Raw genomic sequence first — 20,311 nt, 5'->3', positions numbered from 1 at the left:
AACATACACCCCACAGGTAAGGGAGGACTACTATTAATGGAGTTATACAGCATGACTTTTTGTGTCTGGCTTTTTTTTTCTTCTTCTTTTTTTTTTTTTTTTACTTAGCATAATGTTTTCAAGGATTATCCAAGTTGTAGCATGTATTAGTACCTTATTCCTTTTTATGGCTGAGTAATATTCCATTGTATGGATATACTGTTTTTTGTCTATCCATTCATTAGTTAATGGAGCCTACTAATTGGGTGTTCTTACCTTTTGGTTATCACGAACGTTGGTGTACAAGTATTTGTTTGAATAGCTGTTTTCAAATCTTTTGAGTACATCTCTAGATATAAAATTGCTGAGTCATATGATAATTTTATGTTTAATTTTTTGAGGAATTGCCAGACTGTTTCTCATAGCCCCTGCACCATTTTCCTGGAACTTTCTGACCTGCTTCATGGTTGGAGGCTGGACTTTGTACTTTTTGCATAGCTGTTGGTCTGTAATCCCCCTCAGCTTCGTACTGGGGAATGCATTTGTTTATCTTTTGTGTTGAATCTTCTGCTTACTGGATTCCATCTCTTTATTATAGTGTAGTTCCTCTTTTTGGTGGAATAGTTCCTGTAGTGGCTTCTTGAGGAAAGTATAGTAATTTTTTGTGAGACTTTTCATACCTGAAAACCTCTGTTCTATTTATACTTAGTATGGCTAGGTTTAGAATTCTAGTAGAAATTAGTTCCCTCCTAATTTTGAAAACATTTCTTTTTTGTTTTCTTTCTTCTGGTATTGCCACTGAGAAGTCCAATGCCATTCTCATTCTTGGTTTTTTTTTTTTTTTTTTAAGTTTATTTTGAGAGAAAGGGAGAGAGGGAGAGAACTCACCTGCATCTCCACGCGAGCTAGGGAGGGACAGAGAGAGAATCCGAAGCAGGCTTGGTGTCGTCAGCATGGAGTTGGAAGTGGGCCAAAGCAGGGCCTAATGCGAGGCTCGAATTCGTGGAAATTGTGAGATCATGACCTGAGCCTATATCAAGAGTCAGACACTTAACTGAATGAGCCATGCAGGCGCCCCCATTCTCATTCTTGATTCTGTTTTGACTTTTTTTTTTTTCCCATTCTGGAGAGTCAGATTTTTTTTCCTTTTCTTCAGTGTTTTGAAATTTCATGATGATATTCCTTGGTGCTGGGCATTTAGTGGGCTCTCTGAATTTGAAAACTTTTGTCCCTCAATTCTTGAAAATATTCTCATTACTTTTTTTTTATTTACTTCTATTTTCTTTCTTTATGGAACTAGTAAATATATTAAATGTATGATTTAGTTTTCTCTCCCACTTTCCGCCTGAACTTTTAGTAAGTTTTTAATTTTTGTTACATTTAAAATTTTCAGTTCTTTTTCGTTTTCTGAATATTCATTTTTAAAAAATAACATATTGTTCTTTTTCTATAGGTGTACTATTTTCTCTCACTTCTCCAAATATATTAAAGATAGGTGATTTTTTTCTTCCTGTGAATTGTCTGTTTTCTTCAATTTTCTTTCTTTTTCTCTGTTTGGGTTTTTGTTTTTTTGTTAGTGGCTTTTCTTACAGTCATTGGTCCTCTGCTCATATTTAAGATTGAGGCTTATTGGGAACTTTGGGTTCATGGTATTACTTATTAATTCTAAACCTTATTATAAAGTTTGCTGGCTCGGCTGTCATATTGGGGACCCTTTAATGTCTGTATGTTCAGGTCTTTCTTTTGCACTGGGGACCCAGAGAAGAATCATCTAGAATATTAGATCTGGCTATTGACATTATGGTTGCTGAATAATTCAAGAGGGTTAGAGGTCTCAACTTAGAGTGTGGAGATGGGCTTTGATTTTATTACCTCTTTCCCACTGTACCTGGTCTCCCCTAGTCCAGATCCTCTATTAAATTCTCTAGGCAGTGAGTCTCTAGTCCTCTACCAGGGCTGGGAAAGGCCAGAATCCTGGCTACAGTGAAGTAGTGCAGGTGACTAAGTGAGTTTTAAACAGGCTTCCATCTGAGCTTCCTGTTTGTAGCTCCACCTTCACTGTCACTTGTAAGAGTGCTCGTGTAGCCAGTTCCGGAGTTTTTAAGGGGTCCTGTAATGTACGTTGCATAGCTTTTTGGCTTTTCCAATGTCTAGTTTTCTTTTATTTCTTTTTTTTTAAATGCTTTATTTTTTATTTTTGATTTTGAGAGAGAGTATGTACAAGCAGGGGACGGGCAGAGAGACAGGAGAGAGAGAATCCCACACAGGCCCCCACACTGTCAGTGCAGAGCTGGATATGGGGCTCAAACCCGCAAATTGTGAGATCATGACCTGAGCTGAAATCCAGAGTCAGATGCTCAACTCACTGAGCCACCCAGATGTCCCTCCGTGTTTAGTTTTCTTGACTCTGCTAAGTCAGTTGTCGCTTGCCTTTCTGCTCTACAATCTTAAAAAACGTAGTTGCTATCTTCTTTTCTGTTCTCTTTGTCCTTGAGTTTCTGTTTTGCTTTTAGTTCCTTTACTGTGATTTTTAGTGACGAGTGAAGTTTTGGAAGACTGCAGAATTACATGTACTAGTTCATTCTCATTCAAAGCCACAGTTTCTGAAGTGCGGCAGTTTTCATCTCTAGTTAGATGAAATGCATTTCCAGGTGTCTGAGATCTTTAGCTTTAGCGTAGCTTCCTTTTTTCATCCTTTCCCTCAGTTCCCCTATCCACACTTGAAATCTGGAAGCAGACTAATTTTTTTATTTATTACAGTATCTTTATCTTTTTAGATAAAGCATCTTTTTAGAGTATTTTTATGTATTTTATCTTTTATAACCCTGGGGTATTGTTTTACTTCATGAGCGTGATCACAGTTTGAAAACTGTATCCTTTAGGTGTGGTTATTTTAGTATACATGTTGCCGAAGCGAGTACTACGTGTGGTTATTTGTAGAACCCAGTGCTTGTTCTAACACTTGTACTGTTAGTGCCCACCTGACTGTCATTGGAAAATGCTCACACTTGAAAAGTTGAAAATATTGTATATTTGAGAGATGATTATTTAAAAAAGAAATGTTCTTTCGACTAGTATTTTTTAAGATTTCTCCAAAGATGGTTTGTTCTTCTCATTGGTTGTCTTGCATTGTCTGAATGTATTTTACAATATCTAATTCTACCCTGATATACTAACTGTACTACATAAACTGAGAGCTTTAGATATGGGCTTTTTTCCCCCTTTGTTTGCTTCTCATTTTGAAGTCATTGATTTTAATTTTTTAAACTTTTTATTTTTAAGGATTTCAATTATATTTAAAAATAGAATAGTGTAATGAACTTCCATGTACCCATCAACCAGCTTCAACAGTTACTAACTGTTGGCCCATCTTGTTTTGTCTGTACTCTCCACTGTGCTCCCTCCTGGATCATTTGGAAGCCAATCCCAAACACTGTATATAGTTTTATCTGCAACTTTATGTATCTTTTTTTTTTTTTTTTAACGTTTATTTATTTTTGAGACAGAGAGAGACAGAGCATGAACGGGGGAGGGGCAGAGAGAGAGGGAGACACAGAATCTGAAACAGGCTCCAGGCTCTGAGCTGTCAGCACAGAGCCCGACGCGGGGCTCGAACTCACGGACCATGAGATCATGACCTGAGCCGAAGTCGGACGCTTAACCAACCAAGCCACCCAGGCGCCCCTAACTATGTATCTTTAAAAGATACATAGGAGCCCTCTGATTGCTGACCTAATAGAAAATAGAAAATCTGTTCTTCCAGTATTACTCTTGCAGTGAGGATTCTGCTCTGTCTTATTAATATAAAAGTTCACATTTTCTTCAGTATTGAGTGTCATTAATGAGGCTTCGTCATGTCCATGGCTGCCACTGGATATTTCTGAAAAACGAAGACATACATGGGAGAAGACAAAGGTGTAACAAAGACATAGAGAAGGAGGGAAAAAGTAGTGAGTAAGGGAAAACATATAAGATAAGGAGAGGACCTATGTCTGTTTCTGATGCTGCTTAGGAACATCCTTTCTGTGGGGGAATACTTTCAATCATATTTTAAGGTTGAAATAAAGACCTAAAATTCCTGCTTCATTTGAAGGATGATAGGGTTGGAGCTGAGGTGATAGGAAGATGGAGTGAGTAAGGGAGAATGATGAAAGTAGAAGGAGACAGAATTCGCAAATATGTGGAGATTATATAACACGCTCCCGAATAATTAATGGATCATAGAATAAAAGGAACATTAAAAAAAAATATCTTGAGACAAACTGAAATGAAAACACAACATACCAAAATGTATGGGATACAGCAAAAGCAGTTCTGAGAGAGAAGTTTCTAATGATAAACACCTACATTAAAAAAAAAAAAAAAAAGATCTCAAACTATCTTTACACCTCAAGGAACTAGAAGAAGAATAAACTAAGGATAAAGTCAGCAGAAGGAAGAAAATAACAAAAGTTACAGCAGAAATAAATGAAATATAATGTCTAGGGAGATAACAGAAAATATTAATAAAACTAAGAGCTGGTTTTTTTTAAGATACACAAAATTGACAGATCTTTACCTAGACTGAGAAAAAACACATAGAAATGAAAGACACATTACAATTAATAAGAGAAATACTAAGGATCATAAGAAACTTCTGTGAACATTTATATACCAACAAATGAGGTAACCTAGAAGAAATGGATAAATTCCTAGAAACATACCCAATCTACCAATTCTGAATCATGAAGAAATAAAAAATTTAAACAGACCAATTACTAGTAAGGAGATTGAATCAGTAATTAAAATCTCCCAACAGAGAAAAGTATAGGACCAGATGGCTTCCCTGGTGAATACTACCAAACAACTAAAGAAGAGTTAATACCAATCTTTCTCAAATTTATCCAAAAAGTACAAGAGTAGGGTACATTTTTTCCAGATTCATTTTACAAGACCAGTATTAATCCTAATACCAAAGCCAGACAAGGACACTGCAAGAAAAGGAAATTATAGGTCAGTATTCCTGAGGAAGGTAGCTGCAAATAGCCTCAACGAAATATTAGTAAACTGAATTTAATAGTACATTACAAGGATCATGTACCATGATCAAATGGGATTTATTCCTGGAATGCAAGGATGGTTTAGCATATGCAAATCATTAAATGTGACACATCACATTAACAAAATGAAGAATAAAAATCATATCTCAGTAGATACAGATACAGAAAAAGCATTTGGAAAAATTCATTATCCTTTCATGATAAAAAATGCTTAGCGGGGCACTTGGGAGGCTCAGTTGGTTAAGCATCTGACTTTGGCTCAGGTCATGTTCTCGCAGTCTGTGGGTTCAAGCCCCGTGTCGAGCTCTGGGCTGATAGCTCAGAGCCTGGAGCCTGCTTCAGATTCTGTGTCTCCCTCTCTCTCTGCCTCTCCCTGCTTGTGTTCTGTCTCTCTGTCTCTCTTGCTGTCTCAAAAATAAATAAACATTAAACAAATTTTTAAATGTTTAGCAAGGGGTGGGGTGCCTGGGTGGCTCTGTTGGTTAAGTGTCCCAACTTCAGCTCAGGTCATGATCTCACAGTTTGTGAGTTTGAGTCCCATGTGGGGCTCTGTTCTGACAGCTCAGAGCCTGGAGCCTGCTTCGGATTCTGTCTCCCTGTCTCTCTGCCTCTCCCCACTTGAATGTGCTCGCTCTCTCTCGCTCTCTCTTGCTCTCTTTCTCTAAGATAAGTAAACATTAAAAAAAAATTTAAAAATAATGCTTAGCGAGGTGTGCCTGGGTTGCTCAGTCAGTTAAGGATCCAACTCTTGATCTTGGCTCAGGTCATGATACAGTTTGTGAGACTGAGCCCCATGTTGGACTGTGCACTGGCAGCACAGAACCTGCTTGGGATTCTCTGTCTCTGCCCCTACACTCCCCCCTCTCAAAATAAATAAGCATTAAAAAATATTTAAAAAGTGCCTAGCAAATTAGGTACAGATGGAACATACCTCAACAAAATAAAGGCCATATATGACAAGCCCATAGCTCACATCATGCTCAACAGTGAACAGCTGAAAGCTTTTACTCAAAGACCAGGAGCAAAACAAGGATGCATATTCTTACCACTTTTATTCAAAAAAGTACTAGAAGCTTTAGCCAGAGAAATTAGTCAAGAAAAAGAAGTAAAAGACATCCAAATTAGAAGGGAAAAAATAAAATTGTCCCTTTTTGCAGATGACATATTATATATAGGAAACCCTAAAAGACTACGCACACGCACATGCACACAAACCCATCAAAACTGTTAGAACTAATAAATGACTTAAAGTTTCAGGGTACACAATCAAAAACAGTTGCACTTCTATACATTAGCAATGAACTACTGAAAAGAGAAATTAAGAAAATCCCATTTATAGAATATCAAAAAGGATAAAATACTTGAGAATATATTTTACCAAGGAAGTGAAAAATCTGGTCACTAAAAACTGTAAGATGTTGATGAAAGAAGTTAAGACACAAATAAATGGGAAGATATTCCATGTTCATGGATTTGAAGAATTAATATTGTTAAATGTAATACCCAAAGTGATCTATAGATTCAATACAGTCACTATCAAAATTCCAGTGGGCCTTTTCACTGAGATAGGAAAAACAGTCCTAAAATTTGTATGGAACCACAAAAGAACCCAAATGGCCAAGGCAATTTTGAGAAGAACAAAGCTGGAGACACCACATTTTTAAAATTCAAATTATGAAGCTATAGTATTCAAAACAGTATGGTATTGTCAAAAACAGACACATAGATCAGTGGAACAGAAAGAGAATCCAGAAGTAAACCCATGCATATATGATCATTCATTTTTGACAAAGGAGTTAAGAATATACAATGCAGAAAAGGTAGTCTTTTCAATAAATGGTGTTGGGAAAACTGGATATCCATATGCAAACGAATGAAACTTGACTCCTATCTTATACCAGACAGAAAAAACAACTGAAAATAGATTAAAAACTTGAACATAAGACCTGAAACTTTAAACTCCTAGAAGAAAACATAGTGGGTAAGTTCCTTGACTTCAGTCTTGGCAATGATTTTTTGAATTAGACACTGAAAACAAAGGCAGCATAAGCAAACATAAACGAGTGGGACCACATCAAACCAAAAAGCTGCACAGCAAAGGACTCCATCAACAAAATGAAAAGGCAGCCAATGGAATGGCAGAAAATATTTGCAAACCACATATCTAATAAGGGACTAATATCCAAAATATGTAGGGAACTTTACAACACAGTAACATACACACACACACACATATATATATATATATATACACACATATATATATATACACACACATATATATATACACATATATATATACACACACGTATATATATGTATATATAGAGACACGTACATATATACACACGTATATGTACATGTATATATATACACAGACACATATGTATGTATCCCAGATACATACATATATACACATACACACACACACACATATATATATATATGTATGTATATACATATATATATATATATATATATATATATATATATATATATATATGATGTGAACAACACTTTCAACTCCGTAAGTTAATTAATTATAAAAACTAAAAATGGATAAGAGACCTGAATAGACATTTTCCCAAAGAAGACATATAAATGGCCAGAAAGTATATGAGAAGTTGCTCAATCTCACTAATCACCAAGGATATGCAAATCCAAACCATAGTGAGATGTTACTTCATATTTGTTAGGATCTCTATTATCAAAAAGACCAGAGACAACAAATGCTGGTAAGGATATGGAGAAAAGGGAACCCTGTACATTGTTGGAAAGTAAATTGGTGCAACCACTATGGAAAACAGTCTGGAGGTTCCTCAAGAAATTAAAAATAGAACCACCAGGTGATCCAGCAACCCCACTTCTGGGTATGTATGCAAAGGAAACAAAAATCACTATTTCAAAGAAATAGCTGTACTCCCATGTTTGTTGTACATAGAAACAACCTAAGTGTCCATTGAGAGGTGAATGAGTAAAGAAAAATGTGTGTGTATTCACATACAATAGAATATTGTTCACTCAAAAAAGGAAATCCTGCCATTTGCAATAACTCAGATGAACTTGGAGGGCATTATACTAAGTGAAATAAGCCAAAGAAAGACCTACTACAAGGGATTGCTTCTTTGTAGAACCTTAGAAAAAAGTTGAACACAGAAACAGAAAGAATAGTGGTTGACAGGGGCAGGGTGGGGGTGGGTGGGTAGGGGGGCAGAGGCTGGAAAAAGGATACAAACCTTCCATTATACCATGAATAAGGTCTGGGAATGCAATGTATATCATGGTTACTATGGGTAATAATACTGTGTTGTATAATTAAAATTTGCTAAGGAAGTAGAACTTGAGTGTTCCTCTAAAAAAAGGTAACTGAGGTGATGGATATGTTACTTAACTTGGTGGGACTCCTTTCCCAATGGATACATGTATCAAATCATGTTGCACACTTTTTATATATCACAATTTTGTCACTTTTATCTCAACAGAGTTGAAATTTTTAAAAAGTAGGAGTAAGGTAAAAAAAATAATAAAGAATAAAAAAGTAGGAGTAGGGAAGAGACAACTTTGTCATATCATGCCGGTTGTTTATTTTGTACTCTTTCATATTTACCAATTGAGTTTTAGTTTCTCCACTTCTGTTGTCTTTTCAAAAAAATCCAAACATTTAGATGTTGGGTGATAGATATTAAAATACCTTAGATGTTTCCCTCAGTATTCTCATTTAATTTTTTTAAGACTATTGGAAGATTTAATAGGTTTGATATACTTGTCTCTAGCCTGCCAACCTGCTAAGAAAAAATATTTTTAAAACTTATTAAATAGCATACAAATAAAATCTAGAAAGCCACATAAAACAAATGCATAGTTTAATGAATTATAAGGCAAACCTAAGATAATTTAAATGTCTTTGAATTACCAATGAACTATCACAAGCCCATAGGAAAATAAATTAGTAAAGTAATGAGACTTTTTCCAAAACTGTTAAAAAAATTTTTTTTAAATGTTTATTTACTTAGAGCATGAGCAGGGGAGGCGCAGAGAGAGAGGGAGACATAGAGTCTGAAGCAGGCTCCAGTATGCCAGCCGTCAGCCCAGAGCTCGACATGGGACTCAAACTCACGAACCATGAGATCATGATCTGAACCAAAGTCAGATGCTCCACCAACTGAGCCACCTAGGCACCCCGCTACCAAAACTTTTAAATATCAGAAAAAGCAACATTGACTTGTAGGCTTGTATAAATATGGTAATGAAAATTGCAGTATTGTATCTGTGAATAATATATATTTAGATATGAATATTATTTTTAAAGTTGCAAATAGTGTGAAAATGGCACCCAATAGCACCATTGTTATGTTGTGGTAACAGATTTATTTGGATTATGTCATAGGTCCTCAGTGCAGAAATGCTCCACTCTTCACTTTTGTATAGTATTCAGCATGTTACTGGCACGTTTTATTGTTTTTATTGATATCATTTATGACAAAATGTGACTGCTGAATAATTCAAAAGTTCAGCGATCTTCTGGATTATTTTACAGTTTATGAGTAACTGCTGCCCAAGCCAGACAGTGATAGCTGAACACTAGTTATCAGTTTGTTATTTATAACTTTCATGTTAGAATTACTAATTATTGCTCTTACCAGTCAGTAGACTTTCTCACTAAGTTCATGTTTTAAAAATTGTTTGAAAAATGGTGTCTTAATTCATTGAGAGAGAAAAAGAGACCCTTTAATTACAGTATTACATTGAAATACTGGAAATGAATCTAAACTTTTTTAAGTTTGCTCATTTGAGAGAGAGAGAGTGCAAGTGGGCAAGGGGCAGAGAGAGAGAGAGAATCCCAAGCAGGCTCTGCGCTGTTAGTGCAGAGACTGACACACGGCTCAGTCCCACAAACCGTGAGATCATGACCTGAGCCGAAAGCAAGAGTCTGACGTTTAACTGACTGAACCGCCCAGGTACCCCAAATCTAAACTTTTATTTCAAAACGTACCCTTGGGAGACACTGGCAGCACAGAGCCTGCCTGAGATTCTCTCTCTTCCTTTCTCTCTCTCTGTGCCTCCTGCTTGCCATCCCCCCGCCCCCCCCCCCAATAAACTTAAAAAAAAAAAGGTACCCTTGGATAAGAATGCCTTCAAGCAAGAAAGAATACATTTTAAAAGCTGAATTAAAACACTAAGAACGGTTCAGTGTTGAAAACTTTTCAAGTGCATTAAGGTTTTTTTCCTCCTCCTCTTTATTGTCATGCTATGATTCATTCTTCCCGAGGAGTACTGTGTAGTACATTTTCAGGAAAACGTGCTTTTTAAAAGAAATTAAAAGTTTTGTTGTAAATTCAGAGCTGTGCAGTGTTCATTTCTGTAGTAAGTGCATGCAAGGGAAGAATGTCCTCCTTTTTCAAAACATGCAGTTGGGATGTGCTTTAACCAATCTACTGTTCTATTTCTAACTTCCCTCTAGGAGCTGCAGCTGGAACATGCAAGACAAGCCTTTGCACTGAAAGACAAAAGCAAAAGTGGCATGATTTCTGGTCTGGATTTCAGTGACATCATGGTTACCATTCGGTCCCACATGCTCACTCCCTTTGTGGAGGAGAATTTAGTTTCAGTAAGTAGAAAGCAAGTACTTCAATTTTCTCTTTCCTTAACATTTTTGAACCATTGGGTCCTGGCTCGCCTCCTTGGACACACCCGACTGTCAACTATTCTAACTTAATGTTTGGTTGGTAGAAGGTAAACAGGTATGTGTAAGGGAGGTGGGAGTGCTGTGATGGTGAATAGTCTTTCCCGGATCAAGTTTTTTTCAGAGCCACCATCGTGCTCTCCTATATTTCTAAATTGTTTATTTCCATTTACAGAGTCCAGTGAAAGAAAACAAGGGAGTTTGTAGACAGGGGTGTGCAATTACTTTTCCCAGTGGGCAGGGCAGTACTTCGCCCAGACACTGCTGCCTTCACCTTGGCCTTTTTCCATCCCACCAGGCTCCCAAAGCCTTGCTATAAAGATGGCTCCTTCCTTTGTTGCCTGCAGGGTGCTGTTTGCTAGAGGAATCATCACTGGCCTCTACACTGTTTTAATAACCATGGCCGTGGCAGAAGGTATGGAGGAAATATGTGGGCATCAGCCAATGTGGCTCCCTCCTCTCTCTGCCCCTTCACCTGTGCATTCAGTCTGCATGGACCAGACGGTTTTTTTGTTCTGTCAAACTGCTAATCTCTATAAAGTAATCATCTGGACCAATAGCAAACTGATGTCATTCACTTCCTCACAAAGAGTGCTGAAACTTTCCTCACTTACCAGTTCTCTTGTTCGTGCATTGTACTTATGTATAAGTTTTTGATTGCTGCTTGTTTTATATGGAGGGAAGCCAGTGAGTGCTTTTGTTGTTTCAGCTGAAGATCATTATCCCTGATTTAGACCGGGGTAGAAAGATCAACTTCTGTTCTTTTTCTTCAGTGAATTTGAACATGGAGCATGTCACTTTGTCCTACACATTTCACCTCCTTGACACCCATCTCCCACTCCCTGAACCCTTACCTCATACCCTAGCCAAAAAATGAGAGAAGGACAGAAAGAAAGGGAGAGAAGGAGGAAAGGGTGAGGGGGGGGAGGGGAGAAAGGAAAGAAAATCCTACAGAGGGGGACTCTCATTGCCTTGGAATGAGGGGACCCATTTAATCTTTTCCAATTGGGTTACATAGACCTATTATAGCTTCAACTTACCAAATGCCATTTCAGTCCCTGAAGGAATGTATTAAATAATTTGAGTTCTCCTTTTGGGTCACTGGCATCCAAATTCAAGCTAATACAAATATCATCTATATTTGGGTTAAGGCATGTATGTGAGGGATGGGTACATTTGCCCATCATTACCTACACTATTCTTAGTAGACCTTTGTGATTAAGGTCACACTGGTATTTCCATAAGTATTTCTTTGAGTTTTTATTAGAGAATGTTTTTAATCATATGGGTTCCTCTGACTCCTGGCTTAGAAATTAGGCTTTTGCAAACTATGAAAAATGTTCTCTTTTGAGTTTATATCCAAGGGGTGGGCAGAGGGAGAACTTACCTCTTCACCCTGCAGAGGTAATGAAGGCCAGATTGCCCCCCACCCCCATCACTCCCCAGGCACAAGAGAGCCTCTTTTGCACTGTTCCACTAAAGATGTAATTTATAGTGAATAAATCCTCCCTAGATTTTCTCTACATTTTTTGGAGTTTTTGGTAGTTGTACCTTTCGTGATGCAGATTCAGACTGTTAAATATCTTAATTATAGTAGTGGTCTTAAAAAAAAGAAAACAATTAGGAAAACTGATATAGTGAAATAGTTTTAAAATAGAAAGTTACCACTGGTTTTTGTGTATGAAAAAAAAGCAAGTTTAAAAAATACTCTGTATTGTACATTGATGTTTGAATTATCCTAGACTAGCAAGAGTTCATAGTTGAGGATCTTGAAAATCCTGTTTAAATAACCATTATTTTTGATCTGTGATAATTGTATTTGTTGTTTCTGACCTTATAGGTAGATGAACCGTGAAGTCCAACTTCCAGATGTTGCTTTCTTCCTTAAAACCTAAATTACATAGACCTCCCTGAGGGCGTGAAATGCACTGAGTGTTTCAGTAGGATACTTTCTTTGTATTTATGGACTGGTTGTTAATCACTTTAATAATGAAGACTACTTGGGATCTTCTTTGAGAAAAGTGTAGTGTCCTTAAACGTGTTTTATTTGTTTTTGCTTACTGTTTAAACTTTTCCTGTTGTCATTTCCTAGGCAGCTGGAGGCAGCATCTCACACCAGGTTAGCTTCTCCTACTTCAATGCATTTAACTCCTTACTGAATAACATGGAGCTTGTTCGTAAGATATATAGCACTTTAGCTGGCACAAGGAAAGATGTCGAAGTCACAAAGGGTAAGATTTCAAAACTGTGTGTTGATTGGAATGTGCATTTTCACTTTTCTTTATCTAGGGCATGAAGCTGACCTAAGTTTACCACTCTGAAGCCAGATCTAGAGAGTGTGTTACGGTGTGCGTATGCTTCACTTGGGCGGTAGTGGTCTTCAAAAATCCAGGTGCATTTAATGGGGTGCTGGGGTCAGGAATAAAAAAGCAGCTCTGACAGTTTTGAAAAGAACCTTGGTCCAGTCTGTCAAACCGGCTAGTGGCAGTGTGGCCGAAACTTGTTTGTGCTAGGAGGGAGTTGTGGCAGAAAGATGGGCAAGCCTCCTCTTTTTGCTGTGTTGTAGTAGGGTGTTTTCGTTGATTGGAGAATAGCACGTCTTTTATCTTGTGACTCTGGAGACGAAAGCAAATAAGAGAGAGGATTCTAAAGAGATTGTTTTATCTTTGAAATAAATTTGTTTTTGCTGATTCCTTGTGTTAACATTTTTTTTGCCGGCTTTCAAACTTCCATAGTGGAACTTAGGTATTTAAATTCAGTTTTAGATTTTTAAAATAATTCTAAAATGCTTTTAGCTTTCAGAGGATAGTTGGTTAAACTAGAAGCATGTTAAGAATGTTTTAAGATTTTCAATTCTTTCTTTTTCTTCTAGAGGAGTTTGCCCAGAGTGCCATACGCTATGGACAAGTCACTCCACTAGAAATTGATATCCTCTACCAACTTGCAGACTTATATAATGCTACAGGGTAACTATTCCAATAATTCTTCATGATATTTATTATAGGACAGTTTCTGTAACATGTGAAGCAGGGGTATGCTTTCAGTTCATTTTACGGTAGTTAATTCAGTCTACAAATTCCAAGAAAGAGAGAGAGGCCAAATGAGAAACGGGAGGAGGGAGAGACAGACGAAGACAGACGTTTAGGTTGGGGGGATGAATGAAGGGAAAGGGAGAGAGAGCAGAGGGGAAAAGAGCAAGGAGGAGAAGAGAAAAGGAGGGAAGAGAGGGAGAGAGGGAGGTAAAAGAAGAGAGTAAGAGCTCATGGGACTTGTGAGAGGGAGATAGGGGACAGAAGACACACGAGAGTGAGGGGGAGTGAGAAGAGAGAAATGGGGAAAAGTTGATTTCATCTGGACTCAATTAAATGTAAGAGATTTGTGAAAATTTGCCTACATTTATAAAGTAAACTGCAGTACATGTCCAGGTGTTTTATAATCTTTTTGGTTCATTCACAAATGGTCATTTTTACAGAACAGTATGTATCATTTTGTGTTGGAAGGTATCATTTCTTGAAATACGTTCGTGACGTTGTCATTATGGTTATCATCATAGTCAAGCTCAGATATTTTATGCCTCCATTCTATTTTTTAAAAATTTTTTAATGTTTATTTTGAGAGAGAGAGAGCACGTGCATGTGAGTGGGGGAAGGGCAGAGAAGGAGAGAGAGAGAATCCTAAGCAAGCTCTGCACTGGTAGTGCACTATGAGTGCAGAGCCCAACTCAGGACTCCCATCTCATGAAACGTGAGATCATAACCTGAGATGAAATCAGTAGTCAGATGCTTATGTGACTGAGCCACCCAGGGACCCCTAATGCCTCCACTCTATAGACTAAAATAACCAAAGCACATTGAGAGTTTTTGATTTGTGAAGTTCTTTTGTAAATCCGAAAGAAAAACCTTCATCTCTGGGCAGGATTTGTGGGATGCGGGACTTACGCTCTTATATTAGGTTGCAAGATTTTTTTAAGTGTAGGAATATCTGAAAAATGGTTTTTGTTTTTGTTTTTAATATGAAATTTATTGTCAAATTGGTTTCCATACAACACCCAGTGCTTATCCCAAAAGGTGCCCTCCTCAATACCCATCACCCACCCTGCCCTCCCTCCCACCCCCCATCAACCCTCAGTTTATTCTCAGTTTTTAAGAGTCTCTTATGTTTTGGCTCCCTCCCTCTCTAACCTCTTTTTTTTTTTCCTCCTTCCCCTCCCCCATGGTCTTCTGTTAAGTTTCTCAGGATCCATATAAGAGTGAAAACATATGGTATCTGTCTTTCTCTGTATGACTTAATTTCACTTAGCATAACACTCTCCAGGTCCATCCACGTTGCTACAAAAGGCCATATTTATTCTTTCTCATTGCCACGTAATATTCCATTGTGTATATAAACAAAAAAATGGGTTTTAACCCTAGAGCTGAGGACTATTAGAATCTGGGTATATATGGGTGATTTATTGCCTTTATGCTACATAATGAATTATTGGTCTGGAGATGATACTAAAAATGCCATCCAGTCTTTGGTGATTGACATGAAACATCAGGCCATGTCTCCTTCATCTAGAATTCACATTTTTATTTATTTATTTATTTTTATTTATTTTTTAATTTTTTTTTTTAACGTTTATTTATTTTTGAGACAGAGAGAGACAGAGCATGAACAGGGGAGGGGCAGAGAGAGAGGGAGACACAGAATCGGAAGCAGGCTCCAGGCTCTGAGCCATTAGCCCAGAGCCCGACGCGGGGCTCGAACTCACGGACCGTGAGATCGTGACCTGAGCTGAAGTCGGATGCTTAACCGACTGAGCCACCCAGGCGCCCCAGAATTCACATTTTTAGCAGAGGTTCTGTGCCACCTTTATAAGATAATAAATGGTTTCAAAAAATGCTTTTCAAAACTAGATCTGAAGTGATCTACCTGGTTCATGGAATGTACTTATTTTTAAGTAAATTTTTTGGAAACAGTAGTGCAGGGTTCAAAACTCAGAGCTTAAAAGAGCATGCTGTAAAAAAGTATCTCTTCTATCCTTGTGCCTTTCCTTAAAGGCAACCAGTATTCATCAGTTTTGTATTTGTCCTTCTCAAGATACTTTGTACCTGTGCATTAAATATGTACCCTAAAGGAATACACTTAGTATGTATGAACTGTCAATGTCTATACTTTACTTCTAACAAGGATTAGTTCTTTACTTTTAGTATCTACCATTGGAGTATTATTAAATTTGTGTAGTACATATTATTTTTCTGAGATCTTTTGCTTTTTGTTGTGGGATCCTGGGTTTGGAGATTTTTTTCTCACTAAGATGATCTGAGTGAATAGAGAAATACTACTTTAGTTTACTATTATGTTTATTTTAGAGCATGAGCAGGGAAGAGGGGCAGAGGAAGAGAGAGAGAGAGGGAGAGAGGGAGGGAGGGAGGGAGAGAGAGAGGGAGGGAGAGAGAGAGAGAGGGAGAGAGAGAGAGAGAAAGAATCTTAAGCAGGTTCCATGCTCAGCACCAAGCCCGACACAGGGGCTCCATCCCACAACCCTGGGATCATGACCTGAGCTGAAATCAAGAGTCAGATGCTCAACTGACTGAGCCACCCAGGCGCCCCAAGAAATACTACTTTTAAAGCATTGTTCTTGGGGTGCCTGGTGGCTCAGTCAGCTAAGCATCCGACTTAAGTTCAGGTCATGATCTTGAGGTCCATGGGTTTGAGCCGTGAGTCAGGCTCTATGCTGACAGCTCAGAGCCTGGAGCCTGCTTTGGATTCTGTGTCTCCCTTTCTTTCTGCCCCCCCACCCCCCCACTCACACTCTGTCTTTCTCTCAAAAAATGAATAAACATTAAAAAAATTTTTTTTAAAGCATGCTTCTTGGGGCACCTGGGTGGCTCAGTCATTTAAGCCTCTGATTTTGGCTCAGGTCATGATCTTTTGGTTCATGGGTTCAAGCTCTGCACTGGGCACTGTGCTGTCAGCTGGGAGTCTGGAGCCTGCCTTGGATTCTGTGTCTCCCTCTCTCCCTCTGCCCCTCCCCTGCTCATGCTCTGTCTCTCTCTCTGTCTCTCAAAAATGAATAAAAAGGTTAAAAAAATAAAAAAGCCTAGTTCTTTTCCCGTCTTCTTTTTTTCTGAAGAAATATGATCTTGGTATGAGGAGTTTGTTGGTGTCTAACAGTTTTTTCTTTCCCATATTTTTGCCTGAAGGCGCTTGACTTTGGCAGATATTGAGAGAATAGCTCCGTTGGCTGAGGGAGCCTTACCTTACAACCTGGCAGAACTTCAGAGACAGGTAGGAGGAGTCTCATAAATAGCATCACCTTCAAAAATGCTGAAATAGTATGTACATGACAGCCTAAAGTTCCTGAATGCTATGAAAATTAAAAACTGTCCAGAAAAAGTCTCTACTTAGCTCAAAGATTACAACTGTTATTCCCACCCTCATGGACTATTTTTATGGGGACCTAAATTTATGTTTGTGGTTTTTTCTTTATTAAGATAAGGGAAATAAGAGTGCAGACATACACGGGCTTGACTCCTCCCTAGAACTAGCAGTCTTCCTTTCACTTGTGTGGTGACACTTAAAGATTAGTGTTAAGTTCACTTTGAAAAATTAGACTGATATTTATGGGGCTTTAAAAATACAAAACATTCTTCTAATGAAGTACATCTTTCACTGAGATCATGCTTTATAGATTACAATAATAACACAGGAAAACTATGTAAGTAATGAGCCAGAAAGACAACCTTGAATATTACTACATTTTTTAAATAAAATATTAGCATTTTTTCTTAAAGGATGATTTAAACAATAGCTTCTGAGTCCCGTAAAGTTAATACAGTCCCATTTCTGATTACAAAAATACTACCTCAGTGGGAAAATAAACCCCATGATATTACATGGAAGGGTACAATGGCACAGTTATTTTTCTTTTCTTTTCTTTTTAAGTCTTGTTTTAAATTGAAACTTTCACTTCTGTGGCACTTGGAGGAGGCCCCAGTTGTAGTTATGGTCACATGGCTTTGTGTGTGGGGTGAGGCTTAGGAGGGCTCCTCCCTGTCACCCGGTATTTCCCTGCTGTCATAGACAGTGCTTGTGTCCCACATGATTCCTGAGGAGACTTGTGCTGTATGAGACATTGAAAGGGTGTGGGGAGATAGGGAAGAAGACAGGAAAAAAAGGAGAGAGAGAAAACAGGAAATGGGCACGCCACAGAAAGAGCCCAAGTCTGTTTTTTCTTCATTGCTGCCACATAGGTGAATAGCCACATGTGCTAGTAAAAGATCAAGGCATGTTAAGTGTGGTTCACTTTGGGAAATTTTGGTAGGAAATTTTTCTTCTACTTGTGCTCCATGAAATGATGTTTCTGCTTCTAAAGCTAATTAGGATTTCTAGTTCTACTTTTCATAATAAATAGGAATGTTTGTAGTCAGGTAAGTAGATTGAAAATGGAAAATTTTGCTTTTATATCTACATTTTATGTTAATACTTTGTTTGGAGTATAACAAAGCTTTCTGCAGATTAAGATATATCTGTAACTCCTTACAATTTAGCTTCTTTAGTAGCAAAGAATTCTTACCTGCTACCATCAAAGTTTATTTCCACTGTACGTTCTCAGGTCCTTAAAAAATAGATGGATTTTGGGGCGCCTGGGTGGCTCAGTCAGTTAAACGTCCGACTTCAACTCAGGTCACGATCTCGCAGTCTGTGAGTCCGAGCCCCGCGTTGGGCCCTCAGAGCCTGGAGCCTGCTTCCGATTCTGTGTCTCCCTCTCTCTTTGCCCCTCCCCAGCTCATGCTCTGTCTCTCTCTGTCTCAAAAATAAATAAACGTTAAAAAATTAAAAAAAAAAAAGATGGATTTATTCCAATTCATTGATTTATAATAAATTTAATAAAATTGTTAAATGGTTGAGATATTGAAATATTTAAAGAGCTTAGTGAATTTAATTTTACATTTTATGGTATACATTTATGAAAATTTGCTCTAGAAATTTGAATAAGTTGCATTTCAAAAGATATTTTTCAGTATTATGTGTCTATAAATAGCTTATAACATTACTATATTTCCTATGCTGTACTTTTCATCTCTGTGACGGATTTAGTTTATAACTGGACGTTTATACCTCTTAATCCCCTTTATTTTGCATTCCCCCCCCCCCCCCCCCCCCCCCCGCCCTACACATTCCCTCTGGCAACCATTATTTACAACAGCCAAGATATGGAAGTAACCCAAGTGTCCACCAGTAGATGAATGGATGAGAAAGATGTGGTACACACACACACACACACACGAATATTACTCATCCATAAAAAAGAATGAGATCTTGCCAATTGTGACACCTTGGATGGACCTAGAGGGTATTAATGCTAAGTGAAATAGGTCCAAGAAAGACAAGTATCATCTGATTTTACTTACATGTGGTATCAAAAAAACAAAACGAACACAAAACCCACCAACTCTTAAATCTTGTTTTGTAAGGCCAAGAATATTGAATTCAAATTCAGGTGTGATTTACTGGCAAAAGAATTTTGTTAATTTATTTTCCCTAACCTTATTTTTCCAATCATACATCTCAGTAAGTATTAAAATCTAGCTCTTTTCTCCCCCACCTCGTATAGTCAGTATAAAAATCTTCAGCTTTTCCTTTTCTTCTCTCCATTAATAGTATGCTGTTTTGAAGAGGTAGCTCTCTTCATTGGATTGACATACTACCTGAAGTAGTGTGGTTTGGGCACGTAGCTTGACTTGTGGCATGATCTTGCTCTAGGTCATTCTCATTTATAGATTGAGGTATGTTCAACAACAAAAGCAGAAGAACTTTCTGCTACCCAAATGAGGTCTCAAGTCATTTCCTATCATACACATGTGCTTAGGGAACAGGTTAAAAATCAGTTAAGATTCTCAACTCTTATTTTGCTTTGAAAACCCCTTAATTAATCTTGTTAAATATCACCTTCATGATCATAATCATAACTTAAGGGAAAGTGCCTTTTCCTTTGGCCCATTTGCTCACGGTAGGCGATCTTCTTAGTGTTGAGTATTTTCTTTCAGTCTAAATGCTAAAAATTCAGTACACAGTCATTAACAGGCATGACAGCTACAGTAGCGTTCTACTTATGAATATTCATGAAGTGAAATCCATAGCATTAATTACATTAATTTACATACCTGAATACAAGTGAACCATAAGTTACAGTGATAGCTAAGCTTGAGAAAAACTTACTGACCATATTGTATTTAAAAAAATAAATAAATGCTATTGAATAAGGGCAGAGGCCAAAAGGCATTTGCATATTTGGGTGTTTATAGTTAGAGATGTTTTTAGCTAAGAATTCAAACACACTGTAATCCTTCAGTTTTCATAGGATTTTGTAGGGCTTATAAACATTAAAAAATTAGTTTTTAAGTGCTTATTTAATTTTGAGAGAGAGAGCAACAGAACACAAGCGAGGGAAGGGCAAAGAGAGAGGGAGACAGAATCCAAAGTAGGCTCCAGGCTCTGAGCTGTCAGCACAGAGCCTGACATGGGACTTGAACTCAAAAACCGTGAGATCATGACCTGAGCTGAAATTGGCTGCTTCACTGACTGATCCATAAACATTTTGTAAAGGAAGAGAGAGGGTAAA

The 20,311-nt window shown here is 37.7% G+C and overlaps 1 protein-coding gene across 4 annotated transcripts in view; it reads left to right on the top strand.

Annotated features, from left to right (window-relative positions):
• Positions 1-20,311, top strand: part of SLC25A12 (solute carrier family 25 member 12) — a 126,578-nt gene that overhangs the window by 67,188 nt on the left and 39,079 nt on the right. For 3 of the 4 annotated variants that reach the window (XM_042949126.1, XM_042949125.1, XM_042949127.1), the window contains 4 exons: positions 10,480-10,626; positions 12,794-12,932; positions 13,574-13,667; positions 16,890-16,974. In XM_042949126.1, coding sequence (XP_042805060.1) covers positions 10,480-10,626; positions 12,794-12,932; positions 13,574-13,667; positions 16,890-16,974 — 465 coding nt within the window. The remainder of the gene's footprint in view (positions 1-10,479; positions 10,627-12,793; positions 12,933-13,573; positions 13,668-16,889; positions 16,975-20,311) is intronic. The other variant, XM_042949128.1, reaches the window with a different exon arrangement.

Source organism: Panthera leo, chromosome C1 (assembly GCF_018350215.1).
Source record: "Panthera leo isolate Ple1 chromosome C1, P.leo_Ple1_pat1.1, whole genome shotgun sequence".
In the NCBI taxonomy this organism is placed as follows: domain Eukaryota; kingdom Metazoa; phylum Chordata; class Mammalia; order Carnivora; family Felidae; genus Panthera; species Panthera leo.
This window is presented reverse-complemented; position numbering and strand designations above follow the sequence as displayed.